Below are 26,896 nucleotides of genomic sequence, written 5' to 3' on the forward strand. Positions count from 1 at the left end.
CTAGCATGTGAACATGGCATAAAGCCAGCCACATCAACGTAGTTCTGACAACAAGTCGTCGACTGCTTGCACTTTTGGATGTATTTTTTTACTAGCTAAATCCACAGATGAATATCCTGTCGTAACATCAAAGACATTGTTTTACAACTATGAATGAATGTTAAAACATCAAGATCGATGTCATGGAATAGTCAGTCGTCTGTTGTTTTGAAGTAGCTAGCCTAGCGTTAAGGCTGGGTGTGTAATGTCAGCTAGCTACGACGACTTTAGCAGTTAGCTACGTTTTTCAAAGAAAAAGAGGTTGCTACCGTTAACTAGCGAATAATAAACCGCATACTGGGTTGCCGAACGTTAGTTCGCTAGGCTAGTTATCTAAAACGTTAATCGGTTGGTTTTCTGTTATTCCTTTGGATGCGGAAGATGGCCCAGTCACCGGTTGCGGTGCAAGTGCCTGGGATGCAGGTAAGTGGAGGCCTCCCAACTTTTTTTCAACAACAACCATTTCACGTTAAATAGCTTTCTTGCATTTAGTTGAGTAACGTCAGTTAGCAAGATTGCAGGGCTTTGCTAGTGTGTAACGTCATACCTAGGTAGTTAACGAACGTTAGCAAAGTAACTTAACTACAGCGGCTAACTTAGCTAGTTTTGTATCCAGTTGGTGTATTGTTGCTAGACCGTTTTGAGGGCATGACACAAATCAATTAGCTAACCAGCTTTTTGAGCACTCGGGTATATATCGCCACTTCGCGGGAAGGAAGGACACGTCTGTCAACGTACGTTTAGCTACATGTACAATCATAATTGGATGTTAAACTGATTATGGCAGTACTAGGCCGAGTAACGTATGGCCATAGTCATGTACACACTTAACTCTGCTTATCGTAATGTCAAAATCAAAGTAAGCATACAGATAATTAAAACAAGTGAATTATTAGGACATGTAACTAAACTCGACCCTTTAATCAGCGTTCCAGCGGTGTATTTGATCTGCGCATGTGCCAGCACCGGTAGTGCAAGACTTCGTGACCTATGGGTCCCAGTCGAAACAGTTCGCGCATATATTATGACGACGTTTGTGTTCGTTTTTTTTTTGGTGTTCGGCAGGGTTCAAGCACCTTTTTTTTCTTGAGGCTTGTCGAAGTTTTGGTAGCCAAAGTCAACTCCCCGTTCGTCGGTGATTGGTCGACAGCAGGGATTCTTCAATGAAGTGTTTGTAGTTCAATGACGGATGACTCTTCGTTCACATTTGATCACGTGAGAAATACTTAACCAAACAAACCAAATGGTTAGATGTAAAAATTGAACATGCGAAAGAGAAACTGATGACACTGACACTGACATGCCAAAACTGCCAATTGTGTGAATTATTCATTAATTTCTCTGCCTGTTTTTTTATTTTATATTTGCAATGCATCAGTGCAGCAAGGTATCAATTTAGCCAATGTTATCATATCACACCAGAGCTAGGCTACATGTCACTCTCGCCATTCAAACTTCCCCTCCAGTTCATTGCCAATTTATAGTGCAATATTTACACACGTATTCATCACCAGTGTATTCATCACCCACATTGCTTCACTAAAATTGATCAATGGCTGTTCATTAGGCTATGGACAGGCTGATCATTAGGCTATGGACAGGCTGATCATTAGGCTATGGACAGGCTGATCATTAGGCTATGGACAGGTTGCGTGCATGTTTCTATTTTCTAATAGTTGTCAATTGTCTCTTTATCCTCGTCAGTGGTGTGAAGTCGTTTTTTGTGATATCTTTACTTTGCTTTACTATTTATATTTTTGCAAACTTTTAGTTCACTACATTCCTAAAGAAAAGAATGTACTTTTTACTCCCTGCATTCTCCTTGACTCCCAAAATTACTCGTTACATTTTGAATGCTTAGCAGGACAGGAAAATGGTCCAATTCACACACTTATCAAGAGAACACGTGGTCATCCCTACTGCCGCTGATATGGTGGACTCACTAAACACATCAAATCCAATTGATTTATATAGCCCTTCGTACATCAGCTGATATCTCAAAGTGCTGTACCGAAACCCAGCCTAAAAACCCCGAACAGCAAGTAAATGCAGGTGTTGAAGCACGTTGGCTAGGAAAAACTCCAAAACATAGGAAGAAACCTAGAGAGGAACCAGGCTATGAGGGGTGGCCAGTCCTCTTCTGGCTGTGCCGGGTGGGGATTATAACAGAACATGGCCAAGATGTTCAAATGTTCATAAATGACCAGCATGGTCAAATAATAGGTCTGGGACAGGTAGCACGTCCGGTGAACAGGTCAGGATTCCATAGTCGCAGGCAGAACAGTTGAAACTGGAGTAGCAGCACGGCCAGGTGGACTGGGGACAGCAAGGAGTCATCATGCCAGGTAGTCCTGACGCATGGTCCTAGGGCTCAGGTCCTCCGAGAGAGAATTAGAGAGAGCATACTTAAATTCACACAGGACACCGGATAAGACAGGAGAAGTACTCCATATACACTGCTCAAAAAAATAAAGGGAACACTTAAACAACACAATGTAACTCCAAGTCAATCACACATATGTGAAATCAAACTGTCCACGTAGGAAGCAACACTGATTGACAATAAATTTCACATGCTGTTGTGCAAATCGAATAGACAACAGGTTGAAATTATAGGCAGTAAGCAAGACACCCCCAATAAAGGAGTGGTTTTGCAGGTGGTGACCACAGACCACTTCTCAGTTCCTATGCTTCCTGGCTGATGTTTTGGTCACTTTTGAATGCTGGCGGTGTTTTCACTCTAGTGGTAGCATGAGACGGAGTCTACAACCCACACAAGTGGCTCAGGTAGTGCAGCTCATCCAGGATGGCAAATCAATGCGAGCTGTGGCAAGAAGGTTTGCTGTGTCTGTCAGCGTAGTGTCCAGAGCATGGAGGCGCTACCAGGAGACAGGCCAGTACATCAGGGGACGTGGAGGAGGGCAACAACCCAGCAGCAGGACCGCTACCTCCGCCTTTGTGCAAGGAGGAGCAGGAGGAGCACTGCCAGAGCCCTGAAAAATGACCTCCAGCAGGCAAATGTGCATGTGTCTGCTCAAATGGTCAGAAACAGACTCTATGAGGGCCCGACGTCCACAGGTGGGGGTTGTGCTTACAGCCCAACACCGCGCAGGACGTTTGGCATTTGCCAGAGAACACCAAGGTTGGCAAATTCGCCACTGGCACCCTGTGCTCTGCACAGATGAAAGCAGGTTCACACTGAGCACATGTGACAGACGTGACAGAGTCTGGAGACACCGTGGAGAACGTTCTACTGCCTGCAACATCCTCCAGCATGTCCGGTTTGGCGGTGGGTCAGTCATAGTGTGTGGTGGCATTTCTTTGGGGGGGCCGCACAGCCCTCCATGTGCTCGCCAGAGGTAGCCTGACTGCCATTAAGTACCGAGATGAGATCCTCAGACCCCTTGTGAGATCATATGCTGGTGCGGTTGGCCCTGGGTTCCTCCTAATGCAAGACAATGCTAGACCTCATATGGATGGAGTGTGTCAGCAGTTCCTGCAAGAGGAAGGCATTGATGCTATGGACTGGCCCGCCCGTTCCCCAGACCTGAATCCAATTGAGCACATCTGGGACATCATGTCCTGCTTCATCCACCAACAGACTGTTGCACCACAGACTGTCCAGGAGTTGGCGGATGTCTGGGAGGAGATCCCTCAGGAGACCATCCGCCACCTCATCAGGAGCATGCCCAGGCATTGTAGGGAGGCCATACAGGCACGTGGAGGCCACACACTACTGAGCCTAATTTTGACTTGTTTTAAGGACATGACATCAAAGTTGGATCAGCCTGTAGTGTGGTTTTCCACTTTAATTTTGTGTGACTCCAAATTCAGACCTCCATGGGTTGATACATTTGATTTCCATTGATAATTTGTTTGTTTTTGTTGTCAGCACATTCAACTATGTAAAGAAAAAGGTATTTAATAAGAATATTTCATTCATTCAGATCTAGGATGTGTTATTTTAGTGTTCCCTTTATTTTTTTGAGCAGTGTATAACAAACTGACCCTAGCTCCCGACACAAACTACTGCAGCATAAATACTGGAGGCTGAGACAAGAGGGGTCAGGAGACACTGTGGCCCCATCCGATGATACCCCGGACAGGGCCAAACAGGAAGGATATAACCACACCCACTTTGCCAACGCACAGCCCCCACACCACTAGAGGGATATCTTCAACCACCAACTTACCATCCTGAGACAAGGCCGAGTATATCCCACAAAGATATCCGCCACGGCACAACCCAAGGGGGGGGGGGGCGCCAACCCAGACAGGAAGATCACATCAGTGACTCAACCCACTCAAGTGACGCACCCCTCCTAGGGACGGCATGAAAGAGCACCAGTAAGCCAGCCACTGTAATAGGGTTAGATGCAGAGAATCCCAGTGGAAAGAGGGGAACCGGCCAGGCAGAGACAGCAAGGGCGGTTCGTTGCTCCAGAGCCTTTCCGTTCACCTTCCCACTCCTGGGCCAGACTACACTCAATCATATGACCCACTGAAGAGATGAGTCTTCAGTAAAGACTTAAAGGTTGAGACCGGGTTTGCGTCTCTCACATGGGTAGGCAGACCATTCCATAAAAATGGAGCTCTATAGGAGAAAGCTATGCCTCCAGCTGTTTGCTTAGAAATTCTAGGGACAATTAGGAGGCCTGCGTCTTGTGACCGTAGCGTACGTGTAGATCTGTACGGCAGGACCAAATCAGAGAGATGGGTAGGAGCAAGCCCATGTAATGCTTTGTAGGTTAGCAGTAAAACCTTGAAATCAGCCCTTGGCTTGACAGGAAGCCAGTGTAGGGAGGCTAGCACTGGAGTAATATGATCAAATTCTTTGGTTCTAGTCAGGATTCTAGCAGCCGTATTTAGCACTAACTGAAGTTTATTTAGTGCTTTATCCATATAGTCAGAAAGTAGAGCATTGCAGTAGTCTAACCTAGAAGTAACAAAAGCATGGATTAATTTTTCTGCATCATTTTTGGACAGAAAGTTTCTGATTTTTGCAATGTTACGTAGATGGAAAGAAGCTGTTCTTGAAACAGTCTTGATATGTTCGTCAAAAGAGAGATCAGGGTCCAGAGTAATGCTGAGGTCCTTCACAGTTTTATTTGAGACGACTGTACAACCATTAAGATTAGTTGTCAGATTCAACAGAAGATCTCTTTGCTTCTTGGGACCTAGAACAAGCATCTCTGTTTTGTTTGAGTTTAAAAGTAGAATGTTTGCAGCCATCCACTTCCTTATGTCTGAAACAACGGCTTCTAGCGAGGGCAATTTTGGGGCTTCACCATGTTTCATTGAAATGTACAGCTGTGTCATCCGCATAGCAGTGAAAGTGAACATTATGTTTTCGAATGACATCCCTAAGAGGTAAAATATATAGTGAAAACAATAGTGGTCCTAAAACGTAACCTTGAGGAACACCGACATTTACAGTTAATTTGTCAGAGGACAAACTGATATCTTTCTGACAGATAAGATCTAAACCAAGCCAGAACTTGTCCGTGTAGACCAATTTGGGTTTCCAATCTCTCCAAAATAATGTGGTGATCGATGGTATCAAAAGCAGGTCTAGGAGCACGAGGACAGATCTAGAGCCTCGGTCTGATGCCATTTAAAAGGTAATTTAGCACCTTCACAAGTGCAGTCTCAGTGCTATGATGGGGTCTAAAACCAGACCGAAGCATTTTGGAAACATTGTTTATCTTCAGGAAGGCAGTGAGTTGCTGCGCAACAGCCTTTTCTAACATTTTTGAGAGGAATGGAAGATTCGATATAGGCCGATTAGTTAAAAAATATATTTTCTGCGTCAAGGTTTGGCTTTTTCAAGAGAGGCTTTATTACTGGCACTTTTAGTGAGTTTGGTACACATCCGGTGGAGGGAGAGCCGTTTATTATGTTCAACATAGGAGGGCCAAGCACAGGAAGCAGCTCTTTCAGTAGTTTAGTTGGAATAGGGTCCAGTATGCAGCTTGAAGGTTTAGAGGCCATGATTATTTTCATCATTGTGTCAAGAGATATAGTACTAAAACACTTGAGTGTCTCTCTTGATCCTAGGTCCTGGCAGAGTTGTGCAGACTCAGGACAACTGAGCTTTGAAGGAATACGCAGATTTAAAGAGGAGTCTGTAATTTGCTTCCTAATATTCATGATCTTTTCCTCAAAGAAGTTCATGAATTTATTACTGCTGAAGTGAAAGCCATCCTCACTTGGGGGATGCTGCTTTTTAGTTAGCTTTGCGACAGTATCAAAAATACATTTCAGATTGTTCTTATTTTCCAAATTAAGTTGGAAAAATAGGATGATCGAGCAGCAGTAATGGCTCTTCGGTACTGTCTTTCCAAGCTAGTCGGAAGACTCCCAGTTTGGTGTGGCGCCATTTCCGTTCCAATTTTCTGGAAACTTGCTTCAGAGCTCGGGTATTTTCTGTATACCAGGGAGCTAGTTTCTTATGAGAAATGTTTTTAGTTTTTAGGGGTGCAACTGCATCTAGGGTATTGCGCAAGGTTGAATTGAGTTCCTCAGTTAGGTGGTTAACTGATTTTTGTCCTCTTGACGTCCTTGGGTAGACAGAGGGAATCTGGAAGGGCATCAAGGAATCTTTGTGTTGTCTGTGAATTTATAGCACGACTTTTGATGCTCCTTGGTTGGGGTCTGAGCAGATTATTTGTTGCAATTGCAAGCGTAATAAAATGGTGGTCCGATAGTCCAGGATTATGAGGAAAAACATTAAGATCCACAACATTTATTCCATGGGATAAATCTAGGTCCAGAGTGTGACAGTGAGTAGGTCCAGAGACATGTTGGACAAAACCCACTGAGTCGATGATGGCTCCGAAAGCCTTTTGGAGTGGGTCTGTGGACTTTTCCATGTGAATATTAAAGTCACCAAAAATTTGTATTATCTGCTATGACTACAAGGTTCGATAGGAATTCAGGGAACTCAATGAGGAACGCTGTATATGGCCCAGGAGGCCTGTAAACAGTAGTTATAAAAAGTGATTGAGTAGGCTTCATAGATTTCATGACTAGAAGCTCAAAAGACGAAAACATCTCTTTTTTTGTAAATTGAAATTTGCTATCGTAAATGTTAGCAGCACCTCCGCCTTTGTGGGATGCACAGGGGATATGGTCACTAGTGTAACCAGGTGGTGAGGCCTCATTTAACACAGTAAATTCATCAGGCTTAAGCCATGTTTCAGTCAAGCCAATCACATCAAGATTATGATCAGTGATTAGTTCATTGACTATAATTGCCTTTGAAGTAAGGGATCTAACATTAAGTAGCCCTATTTTGAGATGTGAGGTATCATGATCTCTTTCAATAATGACAGGAATGGAGGTCGTCTTTAATCCTAGTGAGATTGCTAAGGCGAACACCGTCATGTTTAGTTTTGTGCCTCGACCTGGGTTGGGCAGACACGGTCTCAATGGGGATAGCTGAGCTGACTACACTGACTGTGCTAGTGGCAGACTCCACTAAGCTGGAAGTCTGGCTAACAGCCTGCTGCCTGGCCTGCACCCTATTTCATTGTGGAGCTAGAGGAGTTAGAGCCCTGTCTATGTTCGTAGATAAGATGAGAGCACCCCTCCAGCTAGGATGGAGTCCGTCACTCCTCAGCAGATCAGGCTTGGTCCTGTTTGTGGGTGAGTCCCAGAAAGAGGACCAATTATCTACAAATTCTATCTTTTGGGAGGGGCAGAAAACAGTTTTCAACCAGCGATTGAGTTGTGAGACTGCTGTAGAGCTCATCACTCCCCCTAACTGGGAGGGGGCCAGAGACTTTTACTCGATGACGACACATCTTTCTAGTTGATTTACACGTTGAAGCTATGTTGCGCTTGGTAACCTCTGACTGTTTCATCCTAACATCGTTGGTGCCGACGTGGATAACAATATCTCTATACTCTCTACACTCGCCAGTTTTAGCTTTAGCCAGCACCATCTTCAGATTAGCCTTAACGTCGGTATCCCTGCCCCCTGGTAAACAGTGTATGATCGCTGGATGATTCGTTTTAAGTCCAATACTGCGGGTAATGGAGTCGCCAATGACTAGGGTTTTCAATTTGTCAGAGCTAAGCTTGGGAAGCTTCGGTGTCTCAGACCCCGTAACGGGATGCATCATTTGTAAATTGTCTGAGTGTGCCCGTACTTGAATTGCTAGGGGGCTGGCCCACGTGGGGGAAATGGCACAGCTTCCGGAATAAGAAAATGGTGCCGTCTGTTTTGCTTATTATAAGGAATTTGAAATGATTTGTACTTTTACTTTTGATACTTAAGTGTATTTAGTACCAAATACTTTTATTTGAGTAACTTTCTATTAAGGTATCTACAGTGCGTTGGGAAAGTATTCAAACCCCATGACTTTTCCCACATTTTGTTATGTTACAGCCTTATTAAAAAATATATAATGTTTTATTTATTTTGTACATGCCCTCAATCTACACACAATACCCCATAATGACAAAGCGAAAACAGGCTTTTAGAAATGTTTGTAAATGTGTGTGTATACATAAGTTTGTATATATAAGTATTCAGACACTTTGCTATGAGACTTGAAATTGAGCTCAGGTGCATCCTGTTTCCATTGATCATCCTTGAGATTTTTTATATAAATTGGAGTCTACCTGTGGTAAATTTAATTGATTGGACATGATTTAGAAAGGCACACACCTGTTTATATAAGGTCCCACAGTTGACAATGTAAAAACCAAGCCATGAGGTCGAAGGACTTGTCCGTAGAGCTCCGAGACAGGATTGTGTCGAGGAACAGATTTGGGAAGGGTACCAAAACATTTCTGCAGCATTTGAAGGTCCCCAACAACACAGTGGCCTCCATCATTCTTAAATGGGAGAAGTTTGGAACCAACTTTCTTCCTAGAGCTGGCTGCATGGCCAAACTGAGCAATCGGGGGAGAAGGGCCTTCGTCAGGAAGGTGACCAATAATCCGATGGTCACTCTGACAGAGCTCCTGAGTTCCTCTGTGGAGATGGGGGTCCTTCTGGAAGGTTCTCCCAGAAGGACCACCATCTCTGCACCACTCCACCAATCAGGCCTTTATGGTAGAGTGGCCAGACAGAAGCTACTCCTCAGTAAAAGGCACATGACAGCCCGCTTGGAGTTAGCCAAAAGGCACCTAAAGGACTCTCAGACAATGAGAAACAATATTCTCTGGTCTGACGAGACCAAGATTGAACTCTTTGGCCTGAATGTTAAGTGTCACGTCTGGAGGAAATCTGGCACCATCCCTACAGTGAAGCATGGTGGGGGCAGCATCATGCTGTCAGGATGTTTTTCAGCGGCAGGGACTGGGAGATTAGTTAGGATCGAGGGAAAGATGAAGAGAGCAAAGTGCAGAGAGATCCTTGATGAAAACCTGCTCCAGAGCGCTCAGGACCTCAGACTGGGGGCGAAGGTTCACCTTCCAACAGGACAATGACCCTTATCACACAGCCAAGACAACGCAGAAGTGGCTCTGTTCTTGAGTGGCCCAGCCAGAGCTCGGACTTGAACCCGATTGAACATCTCTGGAGAGACCTGAAAATAGCTGTGCAGTGAAGCTCCCCATCCAACCTGACAGAACTTGAGAGGATCTGCAGAGATGAACGGTAGAAACTCCTCAAATACAGGTGTATCAAGCTTGTAGCGTCATACCCAAGAGGACTTGAGGCTGTAATTGCTGCCAAAGGTGCTTCAACAAAGTACTGAGTAACAGTACTGAATACTTATATAAATGTGATATTTCTTTTTTTTAATGTAAATTTATTACAATCTGTGTGTGTGTAGATTGAGGGACAACACGATTGAATCAATTTTAGAGTAAGGCTGCACCGTAACAAAATGTGGAAAAAGTCAAGGGGTCTAAATACTTTCCGAATGTACTGTATACTTTTACTGAAGTATGACAATTGGGTACTTTTTCCACCACTGATCCTCGTCAATTTATATGATGGGCTACATTGATTTAACATTAATTTTGATATTCCACAGAGGATTTGAAGGCAAGATTTTTAATATGTTTTTGGGAAAGGACAAATGTGATTTGCTTATAGCTGAGTTAGATGCGCTGCAGGCAGCTTGATTGATGGGTCCTTTTAGGTGGGTGGTGTGCATGTATGAGTTCACTTTTTCCGTATGTCCATTTCCTAAAATAGGCCAAGCCTGTCTGGACTTCATCTCTTTTAATCAGATAGAAAACAACAACCTATGTCTTGTTGCAGGGTCAGCATATGTGCAGGGAATGACGACAGGTGCCAGTTTTTTTGTTTCCTCTCATTAAATGTGGTGCAACTGAATGAAACGTAGCCCAGCTCTCTTCAAGATTCATCCTATAGGATGCATAGCCTCTATCATAATATTTTCAGTAGCATATTATTTTTCCAGAAACATATTATTTTTCTCTCATTACTGCGTCCTCTGAACAACATATTTCCATAGAGAATGACCCCAGTAGTGACGTTATGCGAATCGATCGGGAAAGTGGAGGGAAAAACGCATCTGACTGGGTGGAAATGGTTTAGTGCGTCAAAATCTGAATCTGCATTTCTCCTGCATCCTCTCCAAACTGACATTTCTTAATTTGTATACTAGACTAATATTTAGAGGTAATAACTTGAATAATAATAATGAAATACTACTGATAATAACAGTGTAATAGCGAAGTTGCAGAAAAGCCCCTCCTTGGCTTTGCCCACATAGAATAAAAAAGCCCCCATCCACAGGGCACGAGTGGTCACTGAATGGTTTGACGAGCATGAAAACGATGTAAACCATATGCCACGGCCGTCTCAGTCACCAGATCTTAACCTAATTGAACAATTATGGAAGATTCTGGAGCGGTGCCTGAGACGGCTTTTTCCATCAACTAAACACCAAATGATGGAATTTCTCGCGGAAGAATGGTGTCGCATCCCAGCAATAGAGTTTGACACACAGAATCTATGCCAAAGTGCATTGAAGCTCTTCTGGCTCAGCCTGTTAAAGAGCATCTGTACTTTCTGTATACTTTTTAGCCAATAGTTCTGAAAGTAGCGCTCATGAGCCAAAAGTGGTCCCAGAAAGTTGCATACTACATCACATATGTGCAGATATGTGCACCATGTCATTGCTCTTGCTCTGCTGTGTGTATCTTGCTAGCTGTCACTCAAATGGCGAGGGCCGGAAGCTTATTGGCTAGTACTTGAATTGCTAGGGGGCCGGCCCACGTGGGGGAAATGGCACAGCTTCCAGAAAACTGTATTTTTCAAACGAGGTATTACTGTTTTTATTTTTAATACATTTCCCAAAATGTCTAAACCTGTTTTCGCTTTTAATTAGGGCCGATTTCATGGTTTCATAACAATCGGAAATCGGTATTTTTGGGCGGCGATTTAAAAATTGAAATTTAAAAAAAAATGTATACCTTTATTTAACTAGGCAAGTCAGTTAAGAACACATTCTTATTTTCAATGACGGCCTAGGAACAGTGGGTTAACTGCCTTGTTCAGGGGCAGAACGACAGATTTTCACCTTGTCAGCTCGGGGATCCAATCTTGCAACCTTACGGTTAACTAGTCCAATGCTCTAACCACCTACTTTACATTGCACTCCACGAGGAGCCTGCCTGTTACGCGAATGCAGTAAGCCAAGGTAAGTTGCTAGCTAGCATTAAACTTATCTTCTAAAAAACAATCAATCAATCAATCAATCATAATCACTAGTTATAACTACACATGGTTGATGATATTACTAGTTTATCTAGCGGGTCCTGCGTTGCATATAAGCGATGCAATGCTGGGGGATTTAACAAAAGCGTATTTGTGAAAAAAGCACAATCGTTGGACGACTGTACCAAACCATAAACGCCAATGCCTTTCTTAAAATCAATACACAGAAGTATATATTTTTAAACCTGCATATTTAGCTAAAAGAAATTCAGGTTAGCAGGCAATATTAACCAGGTGAAATAGTAATTTCTCTTGCGTTCATTGCACTCAGAGTCAGGGTACATGCAACAGTGTGGGCAGCCTGGCTCATTGCGAACTCATTTGCCAGAATTTTACGTAATTATGACGTAACATTGAAGGTTGTGCAATGTAACAAGAATATTTAGACTTCGGGAAGCCACCCGTTAGATAAAATACCGAACGGTTCCGTATTTCACTGAAATAATAAACGTCTTGTTTTCGAGATGATAGTTTCCGGATTCGACCATATTAAGGACCAAAGGCTCGTATTTCTGTGTGTTATGTTATAATTAAGTCTATGATTTGATAGAGCAGCAGCAGGCTCGTAAGCATTCATTCAAACAGCACTTTAGTGCGTTTTGCCAGCAGCTCTTCGCAAGCACAGCGCTGTTTATGACTTCAAGCCTATCAGCCTAATGGCTGGTGTAACCAATGTGAAATTGCTAGCTAGTTAGCGGGGTGCGCGCTAATACCGTTTCAAATGTCACTCGCTCTGAGACTTGGAGTAGTTGTTCCCCTTGCTCTGCATGGGTAACGCTGCTTCGAGTGTGGCTGTTGTCGATGTGTTCCTGGTCTGAGCCCAGGTAGGGGCGAGGAGAGGGACTGAAGCTATACTGTTACACTGGCAATACTATAGTGCCTATAAGAACAACCAATAGTCAAAGGTATATGAAATACAAATGGTATAGAGAGAAATAGTCCTATAAATACTATATTAACTACAACCTAAAACCTCTTACCTTGGAATATTGAAGACTCCTGTTAAAAGGAACCACCAGCTTTCATATCTTCTCATGTTCTGAGCAAGGAACTTAAACGTTAGCTTTTTTACATGGCACATATTGCACATCTCCTTCAACACTTTGTTTTTGTATTATTTAAACCAAATTGAACATTTATTTGAGGCTAAATAGATTTTTATTGATGTGTTAAAATAAGTGTTCATTCAGTATTGTTGTAATTGTCATTATTACAAATACATTTAAAAAACCATCTATTTTGTGAAGTGCACCAGTACCTCCTGCAGCAAAGCACCCCCACACCATGATGCTGCCACCCCCGTGCTTCACGATTGGGATGGTGTTCCTCACCTCAAGCCTCCCCCTTTTTCCTCCAAACATATCGATGGTCATTATGGCCAAACAGTTCTATTTTTGTTTCATCAGACCAGTGGATGATCATTGTCCCCTGTGCAGTTGCAAACCGAAGTCTGGCTTTTTTATTGCGGTTTTGGAGCAATGGCTTCTTCCTTGCTGAGCAGCCTTTCAGGTTATGTCGATATAGGACTCGTTTTACTGTGGATATAGATACTTTGTACCTGTTTCCTCCAGCATCTTCACAAGGTCCTTTGCTGCTGTTCTGGGATTGATATGCACTTTTTGCACCAAAGTATGTTCATCTCTAGGAGACAGAACTTGTCTCCTTCCTGAGCGTTATGACGTCTGCGTGGTCCCATGGTGTTTATACTTGTGTAATATTGTTTGTACAGATGAACGTGGTACCTTCAGGCATTTGTAAATTGCTCCCAAGGATGAACCAGTCTACATTTTTTTTTCTGAGGTCTTGGCTGATTTCTTTTGATTTTCCCATGATGTCAAGCAAAGAGGCACTGCGTTTGAAGGTAGGCCTTGAAATACATCCACAGGTACACCTCTAATTGACTCTAATGATGTCAATTAGCCTATCGGAAGCTTCTAAAGCCATGACATCATTTTCTGGAATTTTCCAAGCTGTTTAAAGGCACAGTCAATTTAGTGTATGTAAACTTCTGACCCACTGGAATTGTGATACAGTGAAAGAATCTGTCTGTAAACAATTGTTGGAAAAATGACTTGTGTCATGCACAAAGTAGATGTCCTAACCGACTTGCCAAAACTATAGTTTGTTAACAAGAAATTTGTGGAGTGGTTGATACACTTAGGTTGGAGTCATTTAAAGCGACTTTATGTAAACGTCCGACATCAACTGTATATAGAAAGGCACAGGTGTTTGCCTCTGGTCTACTGAAAGCATCTTTTGTGTATCCTTTGCCTTGGCAAATTCTATATAGTTTGGGCTGCCATATGGTCACCGTTCACTAGATTTGGGACTTGAAATAGGCCTAAGCCACTAGCTACAACTGCTGTTCTGCATTTACAGCCTGTAATCTGATATGTTTGAGAACATTTCAGTGCAATAACGTTACAGCGTTAGGTCTCATCTCTGTCGTTGATGATTTGACCGTTAGAGGGAAGATTGCTGCTCCATGAGAACACTTGTGGGTGGAACTATGACATTACTTTACCAAAGTGAGACGTTGAAAGATTCCATGCTTATTCAGTTATATTTTGTGTACCAATTTATTAAATTGGGCGATTAGGCTTTAGGTGTTTTCTATTTCTATTTCAGTTTAGCCACACTTATCTAACACCTCTGAAATGTAACATATTATAAGGCAAGGAAAGTAAATTGTGACAATCTGCAGATTATTCTCTCCCTGCCAAGTTCTAGTATGGTCATTGCAAAACATGGGCATTAAGGCTACTTTGCAGCACTCCAGTACTCAAGCTGCCTCGTGCAACAGCAGGAAGGCTGCATTGATGAGAGGTGGTTGATATTAGTAATTTCCCTGGAGCTTTAGTAATGACGTTTGTTCACCATGCTTCATTGCTCTGGCAAATGAATTCCTAAATGCAGGATATCCACCTGTCTCTCTCTCTCTCTCTCTCTCTCTCTCGCTCTCTCTCCAAGGAGATCAGCAACTCCCTTGTGATTTCCTCTGTTTTCTGGTATGGGCATTAGGCCTACCTGCAGTCCAAAGTCTGACGCTAAATCAGGCCCGGCAAGCCTTACTGTTTTGAGAGACTGGTATGATACTGCCAACAATGACCAGTAGCATTGGCCACATTTGAAGTGTTCTGTCAGCTTGAAGAGGGTGTGGCCTGAGAGGGAGTATTCCTTACTCTTGTTTGCTGTGGCTAACACCCGAGTCTGCGCTAGGTTAGTTGTCAACAGTGCATTGGAAACGGGCCCATGCACAGGACGTGTGTATGTTCAATGTTGGGCATGCTGCCTGCATGTTCTTTCCACAATATGCACAGGGGCCTATTCTCTTCAGCTTTTAGTTTTGAATCAGAATAGGCCTGTTGGATTTAGACCGCTAGCTTCCTCCCAAGAAATTCTGTTGACGGAAGTTATTTCCAGCCAAACATGTTCTGCCATGTGGCGGTAACAAACTGATTAAGGTCCTGGCCTGGGCAGTCTCCAGATTAGCCTAGTGCTCACAGCTTTATCTGAGGCAGAACGGTCTAGATGCGTGAGACTTGGGGCAGGATACAGCCTCTTATAGCTGCTCTGGCCCTCTGTGACGCCATGAGCCAGTCTCTGCCCAGACACTGACGCTGCTGCCATTCTAGGCAGTCCTGTCACACTGAAGCCCCACATACCCAAAGGTGACCAAAGACAAGAAAGTAATCTATTCCTGCCTCTGTGCCAACCTGCCAGACAGGGCTCTTAAGTCAGGGCAGGGAGAGATCAAGGCTGGTGCCACTGACTTCCACCACTCTCTGTACAGATTAATAAATTGGTGTTTCCCCTAGTATTTTTTTCAGCAGCGGTGGCTACCAGTTTGCTGTTTTTAAAGCAAATTTCCTGTAATTCTACACATTTATCCACGATATATGCTGTGACTCAAACATTATAACCATATCAATGGGGGCCCCATGCCATTACGTTTTTTTTTTTTTTTTTCATTTTAGATTCTCCCTGACAGTCTAGTTTTTATTTAGGTGGTTAAATTCTCAAAGTTGATCTTATTTCAAAAAATATATAACGGCATTATCTTTTCTACGTACTTAGTTTTTTTTGGAGTGGAGGACATGACTTGGCAGCGGCGGACCACCGCTGTTAAATTAAAATATCGGAAACACTGAGAAATGCACAACGGCAAAGATCTGTCTGTGGAAACCCATTTTCCATTCAAAACACATCTGCTTCCAAGTGATCTCAATGCCACACCCTTTTCACCTTTGCTGTATTTGAAATGTCCCACATTTTAGAACAAGATTTGGCAATAATAAGCTTAACAGGAGACAGTTTATCATTTATTTGGATCCAACAGGCTCCCTGTTGCAACCCTCTTTGCAAACATGCTTGTGGTCATCTAGGGATAGGCTACAGTGCAGATTAGGCCATGTGGATTTTTCACATTGGGTAGGCTATTCTTTTATAAAACAGTTGATCGTCAGTTTTCTATAGCCCGGCCTATCGATTAAACTATGTAGCCACACCGTTCAACGTCAGTTAAAGAAATGGCAACTACCTGTTTTCGACTCATTCAGCAGTATAAACTAGCCACATAAAATAAGGCTCTGATGAAGGAGATTACGCTGAAACGCAAGTCCCGTGAATAAATGATCAGGTCTATGCTGAAACAGTCCTCTATAAAAATATATATATATATATATTTTCCTGGATTGTCACCTGTTGAGGTGTCCTGGGGTAATGAATGTTTATTTTTTATTTTTTTTAGCCACATAACTGCTATGTCTCTGTCTCTGAACCTTCAGAACAGCCGGACGGACCCTGAGGAGCTGTTCACCAAGCTGGAGCGTATTGGGAAGGGCTCCTTCGGCGAGGTGTTCAAGGGCATCGACAACCGCACCCAGAATGTGGTGGCCATCAAGACCATAGACCTGGAGGAGGCTGAGGATGAGATGGAGGACATCCAGCAGGAGATCACCGTGCTCAGCCAGTGTGACAGCCCCTACGTCACCAAGTACTACGGCTCCTACCTCAAGGTAACACACACGCACACCGCCACTCGTTCCACTTCAAAAAGCACCAGAAAGAGGATTTGACACCCACCATCTCGGCTTGTTCTGAAATCGTTAGTTTGAAACATCAAATGAATATTCCTGAAAGATTTGGTTGAAATAGAATTTGATATCTGAGAAATGAAGGTAATTGATTGCACCCAAATGTTTTTTTTTTTTTGGTTTCATATAATCGTCAACAAATATAGTATCTTACATCCAATTTGGATAATAATTTTTCCTACCAATGAGTAAGACAGGAGGAATCCAATAAAATGATCAAAAGCCCTCCACGGACCCACACCCCCATCCCACCCCAACAACCAGTATACAGTAGAAGTTCTCTGTCTGATAAGTAGTATGGAGCTGTGGCTTGGAATATTGCTTTGTTTTATCCTATGTGTTTTCTGTAAGTATATGGAGTATCCAGCCAAGTATAATTTTTGTAGGTTTTGTTCTGTCATTAAATCCTTGTGCAAGAGAAATGGTCTACGTTGGTGGTTAGTCTATAATTTGTTAATGCTAAATACTAACAATGAGTTCAACATTTTGAAAGTTTGCTGTAGCACGTCAACCCTCATGTAAAGTGACTATGACGAGAGCTTGGTTCAACAAAAGGCACCCGATATAGCTGAATAGCCAGCTAGCCAAACCCAAACATTGCTTATTTTATCCCTATTGTCTTCCGTCTTACCGCTTCAGCTGCAAAACCTTGACTAACAGTTGAACTGGTATCGCTGGGCTCAATGGGCTGCTCTCTCTCCTTTCTGCTGCCAGCGCCTACGGGCTCATTAGGCTGAGATTGACTGGTAACGGTGCCAAATTTTAATAATTTATTTTCAAACATTTGGCTGCATCAGCCTCATGGGACTTCAACCTCTTCTCTCTCTGCTTTTCAGCACCGCCTTGACGTTATTTCTCTTTTTGTTTGTCCATCTTGCTCCGCTCCACTATTTATCCAAATGTCACCACTTAACAGAGATGGGAAAGGGGCGGGGCCCAGGTAAAGTTAGAATGGACTGGACCAAAAGTAATTGGCTGGGGGAGAGAGGCTGACAGATGTAATACCCAACCACAGTGGCAGAGGGCTGGCAGCACACTCGCCTGGGCCAGTCAGACATACAGCACTTGGTTATTTTTATTTAAGCGGGGGCTGGGGTTATTTATATTTTGCTTTGCTCAGGCCCCAATTGTCAAGCGGCCCACCGGGGAAACTCCCGGTGCGCCAGATGGCCAGTCCGTTATTGTCTGTTGCAGAGGATCAGTTCATTAGAGTAAATAAGAATTTGTTCTTAACTGACTTTCCTAGTTAAAATAAATATTGAAAAAAGTAACACACATCTCAACATCAACTGTTCAGAGGAGACTACGTGAATCAGGCCTTCACGGTCGAATTGCTCCAAAGAAACCACTACTGAAGGACATCTATAATATTGCCCAAACAACTACCTCTCCCCCTACTGTATTTATTTATTTTGCTCCTTTGCACCCCATTATTTCTATCTCTACTTTGCACATTCCTCCACTGCAAATCTACCATTCCAGTGTTTTACTTGCTATATTGTATTTACTTCAACCATGGCCTTTTTTTGCCTTTACCTCCTTTCTCACCTCATTTGCTCACATTGTATATAGACTTATTTTTCTACTGTATTATTGACTGTATGTTTGTTTTACTCCATGTGTAACTCTGTTGTTGTATGTGTCGAACTGCTTTGCTTTATCTTGGCCAGGTCGCAATTGTAAATGAGAACTTGTTCTCAACTTGCCTACCTGGTTAAATAAAGGTGAAATAAATCAAATAAAATGTGAACCCCAAAACTTCAATGGCCAATTTGAGTGCAATCAATTAACTTAATTTGATTGCGCTCGTTTTAATCAAGTTAAATCAAAGATTTAAAAAATGTCTGCACGATCATATATAAAGATCGTTTTGGACATGAGAACCGACTATAATAGTATAACGTTACAGTGAGACAAAACACCGCCTCGTGTACTATGAGATTTTAGGATTGTGCGAATGGTGACATTTTTCTGAACAGCGCACGCCACTAGACAAAATATGGGCATAACCTAAAGATTTAAATGCATATTCCCATGAAACTGATTTGAGATCAGATGGTCCGCAATACAAATGCTGCATGGACGTTTTCACCGGTTAAACAGTGAGAAATGTGAAGGGAGGGTGACAACAGTAGCCTGGAGGTAAAGTAGGCTAGAGGTAAAGAAACAGGTGCAGAACATGATACAAATCTTTCCCGGGGGGTTGGACAAGGGTGGAGGGGGGGGTTTACCTACGGCGCCTCGGCCTAAAATCATGTCTAATGGTTCCCTCTTTTCTACCTCTCGCTCTCTGTACAGGGCAGTAAACTATGGATCATTATGGAGTACCTTGGTGGTGGCTCAGCTCTGGACCTGGTAAGGGTTACAATATGTCAGTGTCCCCCCCCCCCCGTGTCTGTTGATGGGTTTGCGTATGTGGTATGTGTGCTCACTGTGTGTCTTGTGTCTAGCTGCGAGCAGGGGCATTTGACGAGTTTCAGATTGCGACCATGCTGAAGGAGATCTTGAAGGGTCTGGACTACCTCCACTCCGAGAGGAAGATTCACAGGGACATCAAAGGTGTGTGTGTGTGTGTGTTTAATATCTTCCGTAGAGACGAGCTGCAGTATTAGGGTTAATATATCCGGTAGTCTTGCTCTTGTGCAATGTATTGATTTCACTCATTGCTGTTGGCATTATCATGGTTGTGTGTGGTTTGGCAGCGGCCAACGTGCTCCTGTCCGAGTGTGGCGAAGTAAAGTTGGCAGACTTTGGCGTGGCGGGCCAGCTGACAGACACCCAGATCAAACGGGAGACGTTCGTGGGCACGCCATTCTGGATGGCCCCTGAGGTCATCCAACAGTCTGCCTATGACTCCAAGGTTACCAGCTTTCTGTTCTCTTCTGTCTTTAGTGGAGGGCACTTGGAATTGAAGGCGTGTCCTCTTTTCATGACACAAACATGCTGTCAAATCCCGCAAACTTAATTTCACTGAATACCAGGCCCCTCTCTAACACACTCGCCCTCCACCAGGCTGATATTTGGTCTCTGGGCATCACTGCCATCGAGCTGGCCAAGGGTGAGCCTCCCAACTCAGACATGCACCCCATGCGGGTCCTCTTCCTCATACCAAAGAACACCCCACCCACCCTCAGTGGAGACTTCTCCAAGACCTTCAAAGAGTTTATAGACTCCTGCCTCAACAAAGACCCTTCATTTGTAAGTACAATGCCTGAGCACTTAATGGAACTATGAGAAATAAAAGACAATCTTGCATTATTTAGTGGTAGTCCATATAGTTGTCCATGGTTAGGCTGCCTTTAATTGTGGGCCAATATTCCCCTTTATAGAGGCCAACAGCTAAGGAGCTTCTGAAGCACAAGTTCATAGTGAAGAATGCCAAGAAGACGTCCTACCTCACTGAGCTGATAGACCGGTTGAAACGCTGGAAAGCTGAGGGACACAGTGACGGAGACTCCAGCTCTGAAGACTCCGACTCGTGAGTAGTGAAGGCTCTTAACATTGTACCCCTTGACTAAGAGTTGGTAAAGATTTGATCGGAGACCCTGTCTGAACTACAGTAACATTTAACCTGTGGAAATCCTATCTGTTGTGTCTCTCCCAGGGAGTCCAGCAACAAGGAGAATGACTCCTCCCAGCCAGGTTGGTCCTTTACTACTGTTCGCAAGAAGAAAGACCCAAATAATGTGTCCAATGGAACGGTGAGTTGGTCTGAGGTGGGAGGACAGGGAAGTGAATGTAATTACAATGTTGTGTGATTAGTGGGCTAATGCAAACAATTCGGGAGAGTATCATGAGTCAAAAATGTTCTCTTCTGCTTTCCATTTGATGACAGGACCAAGGCCTCCTGAAGAAGTCTGCCAGCTTGACCACACTGATCGCCCCGGTATTCACTGAGGTAGAGACTGCTACACCAGCGCTCTTTTCTAACAGTTGTAAAGATGAGATGAGTCATCTATATTGTTTTGCCTATCTGTCTCTCCATTTCCACCGCTCCCAGCTGCAGCGCAGGGATGGACAGATGAGGGAGGGATAGAGGAGCTGGAGAAAAACCTCCACATGGCTGAGGACATCTGCCCTGGAGTCACAGACAAGATGGTCAACCGGATCATCGACAAGTTCCAGAGGTGAGTTAGGGGACAGCAGGGGGGGGCTATAGGTAGTGACGTAGACTAGACTATTGGCTGGATGGTTCTTCTGGAGATTACATGTTACAATTTGGAGCAGGTGGCATTCAACTGTGTTTTCTTTCTGTGGACTTTTCCATCAGATTTTCTGTGAGTTAGTGGCATGTGGAGGGAGGGCAGGTTTAGACGCTTGATGAGGACCACGCCTCCAGAGTGCATCATCAGCCTCTATGCCTTTTCCCATCATCCCCCATTCCTTTTCCCACCATCCTCCATGCCTCTCCTCTGATCAGCCCCCACCAGGACCATTGGATACAGGGAAAGAGGGAGGACTCCTGCTGTGCACACTCACTGATCTTATAACCAAAAATGTTATTTTTTATTTGTATGTATATTTGTTGAAATATGTTTATGCTATTTTATTTAACCCCTTTTAAAAGTAGGCTCAAGCGTGTTACTGTTATATTAGTCAATAGTATTTTAGTTTTGTAATATTTTAAGTCTTTTTTTATTTTTATTATAAGGACGTAACATCAATCTTCTGCTGAGCATAAGACGTCTACTTAAGTCAGATATTAAGGATAGTTCAGTTTTCAATTTTGAGTTCATTTTTTTACTGCTACTAAAAATGTTTAAGTAGCTATATTGTAGATGTTCAGTGTACTGCACTTGTTTCTGATGTCTAGCTTACCATCTTCATGTCACTTGTAGCATTTAGAAACCTGCTGTTTGGAGAACTGCATATCTAGTCAAATCACAGGAGTTCAATACCTCTGCTGAGAGCAGCCTGTGGGTGGGGGAAAGGCTCAGACCAGTGGATGTCCGTAAACGGAAACTTCTGTTCGGTGACAATTGGAAAGGGGGGTCACTTGTTTTGGGCATTAGGAAAGACTGTATCGGAAATGGGAAGACTTTGCTGTGCAAAAGATGTATCGCGCTCTCTCTCACTCCAAAAGATATAAATCATCTCTATCTTAGGGGATCTTAGCTCGAGAAGGGCCATCCTATTGGAGGCTTTGGAGATCTACTTCTGAAGGAAATATGCACTGCACACACTTTGATGGGGGTGCAGCTTTTTCTAAATATGCTTGCTAGTTTATTTCCCTACTTAGACTAGATCTCAAGGGAGACGGGGTACTTTTCTGTCTTAAAGACACTATGATCTCCCTCTACCAAAAATACTTGACAAGTGCTCAAGTGAAATGGCAATGTCGGTATTGTAATGTTTGAAACATTGGTCTGAGTCCTTGAGTACTCTACGGGGAGTCGCGTCCTTTTGAACAAATCCCAAATAAAGATTTTCTTGAGAATGTTATCAGCCAAGCTCAGATACATACATACAAAAGGGTGCCATCTTTGGTGTGGTGGTGACAGAGCCCCTTTTGGAAGGGAGGAAGTATGCCAACTTAACATCCAATGGTGCCTAATACTTAGTTGTAGTGATATTCTATATTTAATTGTGGTCATGTATCATCGAATGCATTAAATAGTAATACGTTTGTGAAGGCAATAATGCATTTGATCATTGCATATTTTTGTATTTCCTCATCAATTACATGCAGATGGAAAACAAGATTTTTTTTTTATATTTCTGTATCTGAACTTTATAAAAGAAACTGTTGACTTAGCTTTACAGGAAGCTGTCAAATGTATATATTGGATAGTCTTTGCTTCAATCGTTGCAAAATTCATTTTGGTTTGGTTTTGAAAATAAATATTTAAATTATGAATTTCTGTTTTTTTTTATTGACTGTGTCAGTATTCCATGAAAATACATTGAATTGCATCAGTATCTTTCAATGGCAGAATGGTGGACAAGTCTACAGTATTCCCATTTTGTTTCTGTAGACGGTCCACTTCCTGTTATGTGCAGCTAAGTAGTGCATTGAAAGTCATTCTTTCCACAGTCCTTGCGGTCTTTGAAACCACATTTTCAAAAGGCTTGTTTCATTAGGAATATTCCAATAACAGTTGGAGTTCCTTAGACTGTTGACAGTGAGGTGAGACCAGTACAGTAGCCTATAAGGTCCATCAAAATCCAGCACTGAAATGGTAAGACTCGGAAGAGGGGCTGTTTTGTCTTTCATCCGAGTACTCATCTTATGTGGTGGAAGTAATTACATTTGTTAATGTAAAGTCTATTCCCAAACAATGTGAATTGTCTGACGGTTTCTTCAAGGCATACTTATGAAGTCAGGTCCATCAGTTTGGTGTGTCTCTCATGCCTTCATCTTCAAATATGACCAGTGACCGGAACCATCGGGGCCTGTGGGAGTGACTGAAGACTGGGGGTATGGTCACAAAAACCCTTTTTAGAGATTTATCGGGTCAGGAGGACCTCCCATTGTGACCACAGGCCCACCAAAGAGAATAAGCTGTGATTGGCTAGGGATAGCGCCAGTACAAATACTAACGCTCTGATTGGCTCATGACCGCTTTGTTGCTGCACTGCCTTCAGGGTCACTTAAGTTAAAGGAGTCTTCCTCCCCCTCGTCCAGCTGCAGACTACCAGATGAAATGCGCATCCGAGCCAGGGGGCCAGAGCGCACCAGTTTCCCTAGCCCTGGGCAGTAGTATGGGAACATGACGTCTGAGTCACTGAGGCTGATTTCTCCACTTCCTGTCCTGCTCCCGGCCCCTAGCACGCACACAGAGGCGGGCCGTTCAGGCATGGGGGACAGGTTAAGAGGGAGGTGTGTTGGGCGTGCAGGCGAGTGTCGGCGTGATAGGTGAGGGTAGTGACCTAGAGGGCGGAACTCTGCCGCTGGAGCAGAGGGCCGGAGGACCTTCACATCAGACTGGCTCCAGGAGCGCTTGGGCAGGCCTGCCTGGTAGCTGGAGTCATCACTGAAGTGGCCTGCCGTCTCCTCTCTGCCAAATTCCCTCCGGCCAGCACCACAACCAGCCAGAGTGGCAGCATACAGCCCCGGAGCGATAGCCATGCTTGGAGGCACGTTATGACGCTGGCGCCGCAGACCGGGAGACAAGGAGGAGGGGTTGGAGAAACTGGAGGAGCGGATGAACTCATCCAGGAGGGCGGCCTGGGGAGCAGGCCTTGGGCCGTAGTGGGACAGAGGCAGTGGGGCTGGAGCGTGGTCCAAGGAGAAAGAGGAGCAGCCAGACATGTAGGCCTGAGCAGAGAGGGGCAGGATGGGGTGCAGCTCCAGGCAGGGGTAGGGGTAAAGGTGGGAGTGAGGGCTGGGGTAGAGCAGGACCAGCTGCTGTGTATTGGCCAGCAGTCGGCCCCTCTGAGGCCCCTCAGCCACACTGCTGCTGCGGTTGAAGCTCTGGGTGGCCCTCTCACTGTGGCACCGAAGCCCCTTGGGCCCCTGTAGCGCTGTGGGCCCTGGCTCAGCCCCAGAGAAGGAAGAGGAGCGGGACTGGCCGAAGGCAGAAGTGTGTGCAGAGTGGGGCGGGGGGCCCTCCAGATCCATCGTGGTGAACAGCACCTCCACAGCAGACTGACTGCGCTTCCCACCCGGGGCACAGTCGGGATGGGGAACCCACAGGTCTGCTCATACACCTGGAACACACACACACCCTGATATCACTGACAGCAGGTGTGTAACTTTCACCATTGTACATGGACCCCCCCCCCCCACACACACACACATTCATTTTTTTTTATTGTCCCCCCAAATTGTATTTATCACAGTGTGATACAAAACGTGGCGCCGGTGTGCTTTAGGATCATGCAGACGCCTTATAGCGTTGGAAAGGCTGTTTTCCGGCACAGCGAGATGAACAGAAGCAGCTGCTTTCTGTTGAGCTTTTTCTCTGAGTTCCATAAGAAAGCAGAGCAGAAACTGTCTACTCCTTAGTTGATTGATTTAGCTGGCAAGGTAACTGCTGTTTGAAAACAATTATTTGCTCCCAGTGCTGAGCGAGTGGTGTAACTGACATGTTATGTTAGCTAATGTTTAATACCCTCTCGACTGAAGGAAATGAACTACTAGCAGCTAGTTAGCTTTCTAGTAGCTAGTAGCTACCACAGCCAGTTCAGCTTTAGCTAGCCTCTAGCTATCTGTCAGGTGGCAGTATTTAACAGCTGTTGTGTGTATGGAAATGTTTTGTAGCCTTTGTTTTGTCCCGTTTCAACAGAAGTCAGTTTGATGTTGTACCATTAGCTAGAGCTAGCCAAAAGTGAACTAGCCTCAATCACACTACACCTGAATCAATCAGCAGCCAACCGATTGAAGACTAATATTCTGATGTTGTTTCAGAGCAATGTGAGTTTTTATTAGTCACTATAGCAATGTAACATTGTTGATCTTCAGTTTTCCTAGCTAATTCCCTACTTTTTACACTGACACGGTATAAACAGCTCTACAGGCAACATTGTCATAGTGCACACTATGCTCATCATGTCTTAGCAGAATCAGATGGTGACAGGTGTCCCTGCAGCTTATGTGAATTTTGAGGTATAGTGAATGGATGAATAGTTACATCTTGAGTTGATGGGTATTCCGGCTACAGTCTGGGATCTGTGAATAATGGTCATTTCAATTATTGAACCGTTGATTCTATTCTTGGATAATATAATGTATAAATGTACACCAAGGTAATTATTTGTGCAGGACCAGATGGTGACAGGGGTTTCATCAGGGTCAAGCAGCCAGGGAAGACCAGTCTGTGACAGCGCAGAGGTGAACTTTGCAGATACAACACTTTATTCTCTTAGTGCAGTAAACACTGGACAAGCCAGAAGCTTCTCACTGTTTTGGTTTCCTTATAAATGTGGATACTGGGGGCTGTTATCAGAAGAAATTGTGTAATCTAGAATTTATAGAGGCTAAGAAATGCAAATGCCATTAATTGGAAGGTTGGTTATCCTCCCACAATGGATGGAAGAAATGCCAAGTTATGTATCGCTAGATTTGATTTATTACATGATTAAGGGTATACTATGCAACTTTCATAAGGTCTGGATGCCTTATACGGAATACTGTACAACAAAAGGAGTCTGTATTGAAAACATGCCCACGTCAGGGGAGATAACTATTTAGGCAATCCCAAGGTGCTGGGCTGCTCAGTCCTGGCCCTGGGGGTCTGCCGTACTGTTGGTTGTAGAGGTCGGCCGATTAATCGGAATAGCCGATTAATTCGGGCCGATTTCAAGTTTTCATAACAATCGGAAATCTGTATTTTTGGACATTTTTTTAAACTAGGCAAGTCAGTTAAGAACACATTCTTATTTTCAATGACGGCCTAGGAACGGTGGGTTAACTGCCTTGTTCAGGTGCAGAACAACGGAGTTTTACCTTGTCAGCTCAGGGATTCAATCTTGCAACCTTACGGTTAACTAGTCCAATGCTCTAACCACCTACTTTACATTGCACTCCACGAGGAGCCTGCCTGTTACGCGAATGCAGTAAGAAGCCAAGGTAAGTTGCTAGCTAGCATTAAACTTATCTTATAAAAAACAATCAATCAATCAATCATAATCACTAGTTATAACTACACATGGTTGATGATATTACTAGTTTATCTAGCGTGTCCTGCGTTGCATATAATCGATGCGGTGCGCATTCGTGAAAAAGGACTGTCGTTGCTCCAACGTGTACCTAACCATAAACATCAATGCCTTTCTTAAAATCAATACACAGAAGTATATATTTTTAAACCTGCATATTTAGCTAAAAGAAAGGTTAGCAGGCAATATTAACCAGGTGAAATTGTGTCACTTCTCTTGTGTTCATTGCACTCAGAGTCAGGGTACATGCAACAGTTTGGGCCGCCTGGCTCATTTGCCAGAATTTTACGTAATTATGACATAACATTGAAGGATGTGCAATGTAACAGCAATATTTAGACTTAGGGTTGCCACCCGTTTGACAAAGTACGGAACGGTTCCGTATTTCACTGAAAGAATGAAAATATTTTGTTTTCGAAATTATAGTTTCGGGATTCGACCATATTAATGACCT

The 26,896-nt window shown here is 43.7% G+C and overlaps 2 protein-coding genes across 2 annotated transcripts in view; one reads left to right on the top strand and one right to left on the bottom strand.

The window, feature by feature from the left end:
* LOC115135468 (serine/threonine-protein kinase 26-like) lies at positions 1-22,699 on the top strand. The gene is given in 12 exon segments (XM_029670173.2): positions 1-462; positions 16,534-16,764; positions 19,141-19,197; positions 19,293-19,401; positions 19,545-19,702; positions 19,855-20,040; positions 20,172-20,320; positions 20,447-20,543; positions 20,678-20,740; positions 20,843-20,864; positions 20,867-20,969; positions 21,113-22,699. Coding segments are annotated over 12 exon segments (1,242 nt in total). The 5' UTR covers positions 1-411; the 3' UTR covers positions 21,129-22,699.
* The window catches only part of LOC115135467 (FERM domain-containing protein 7), a 13,037-nt gene continuing 8,833 nt past the window's right edge, over positions 22,693-26,896 (bottom strand). Inside the window, 2 exon segments of the mRNA XM_029670172.2 lie at positions 22,693-24,465; positions 24,468-24,492. Of these exon segments, the coding sequence (XP_029526032.2) occupies positions 23,396-24,465; positions 24,468-24,492 (1,095 nt within the window). The 3' untranslated portion in view covers positions 22,693-23,395.

This window comes from Oncorhynchus nerka, linkage group LG10 (genome assembly GCF_034236695.1).
Source record: "Oncorhynchus nerka isolate Pitt River linkage group LG10, Oner_Uvic_2.0, whole genome shotgun sequence".
In the NCBI taxonomy this organism is placed as follows: domain Eukaryota; kingdom Metazoa; phylum Chordata; class Actinopteri; order Salmoniformes; family Salmonidae; genus Oncorhynchus; species Oncorhynchus nerka.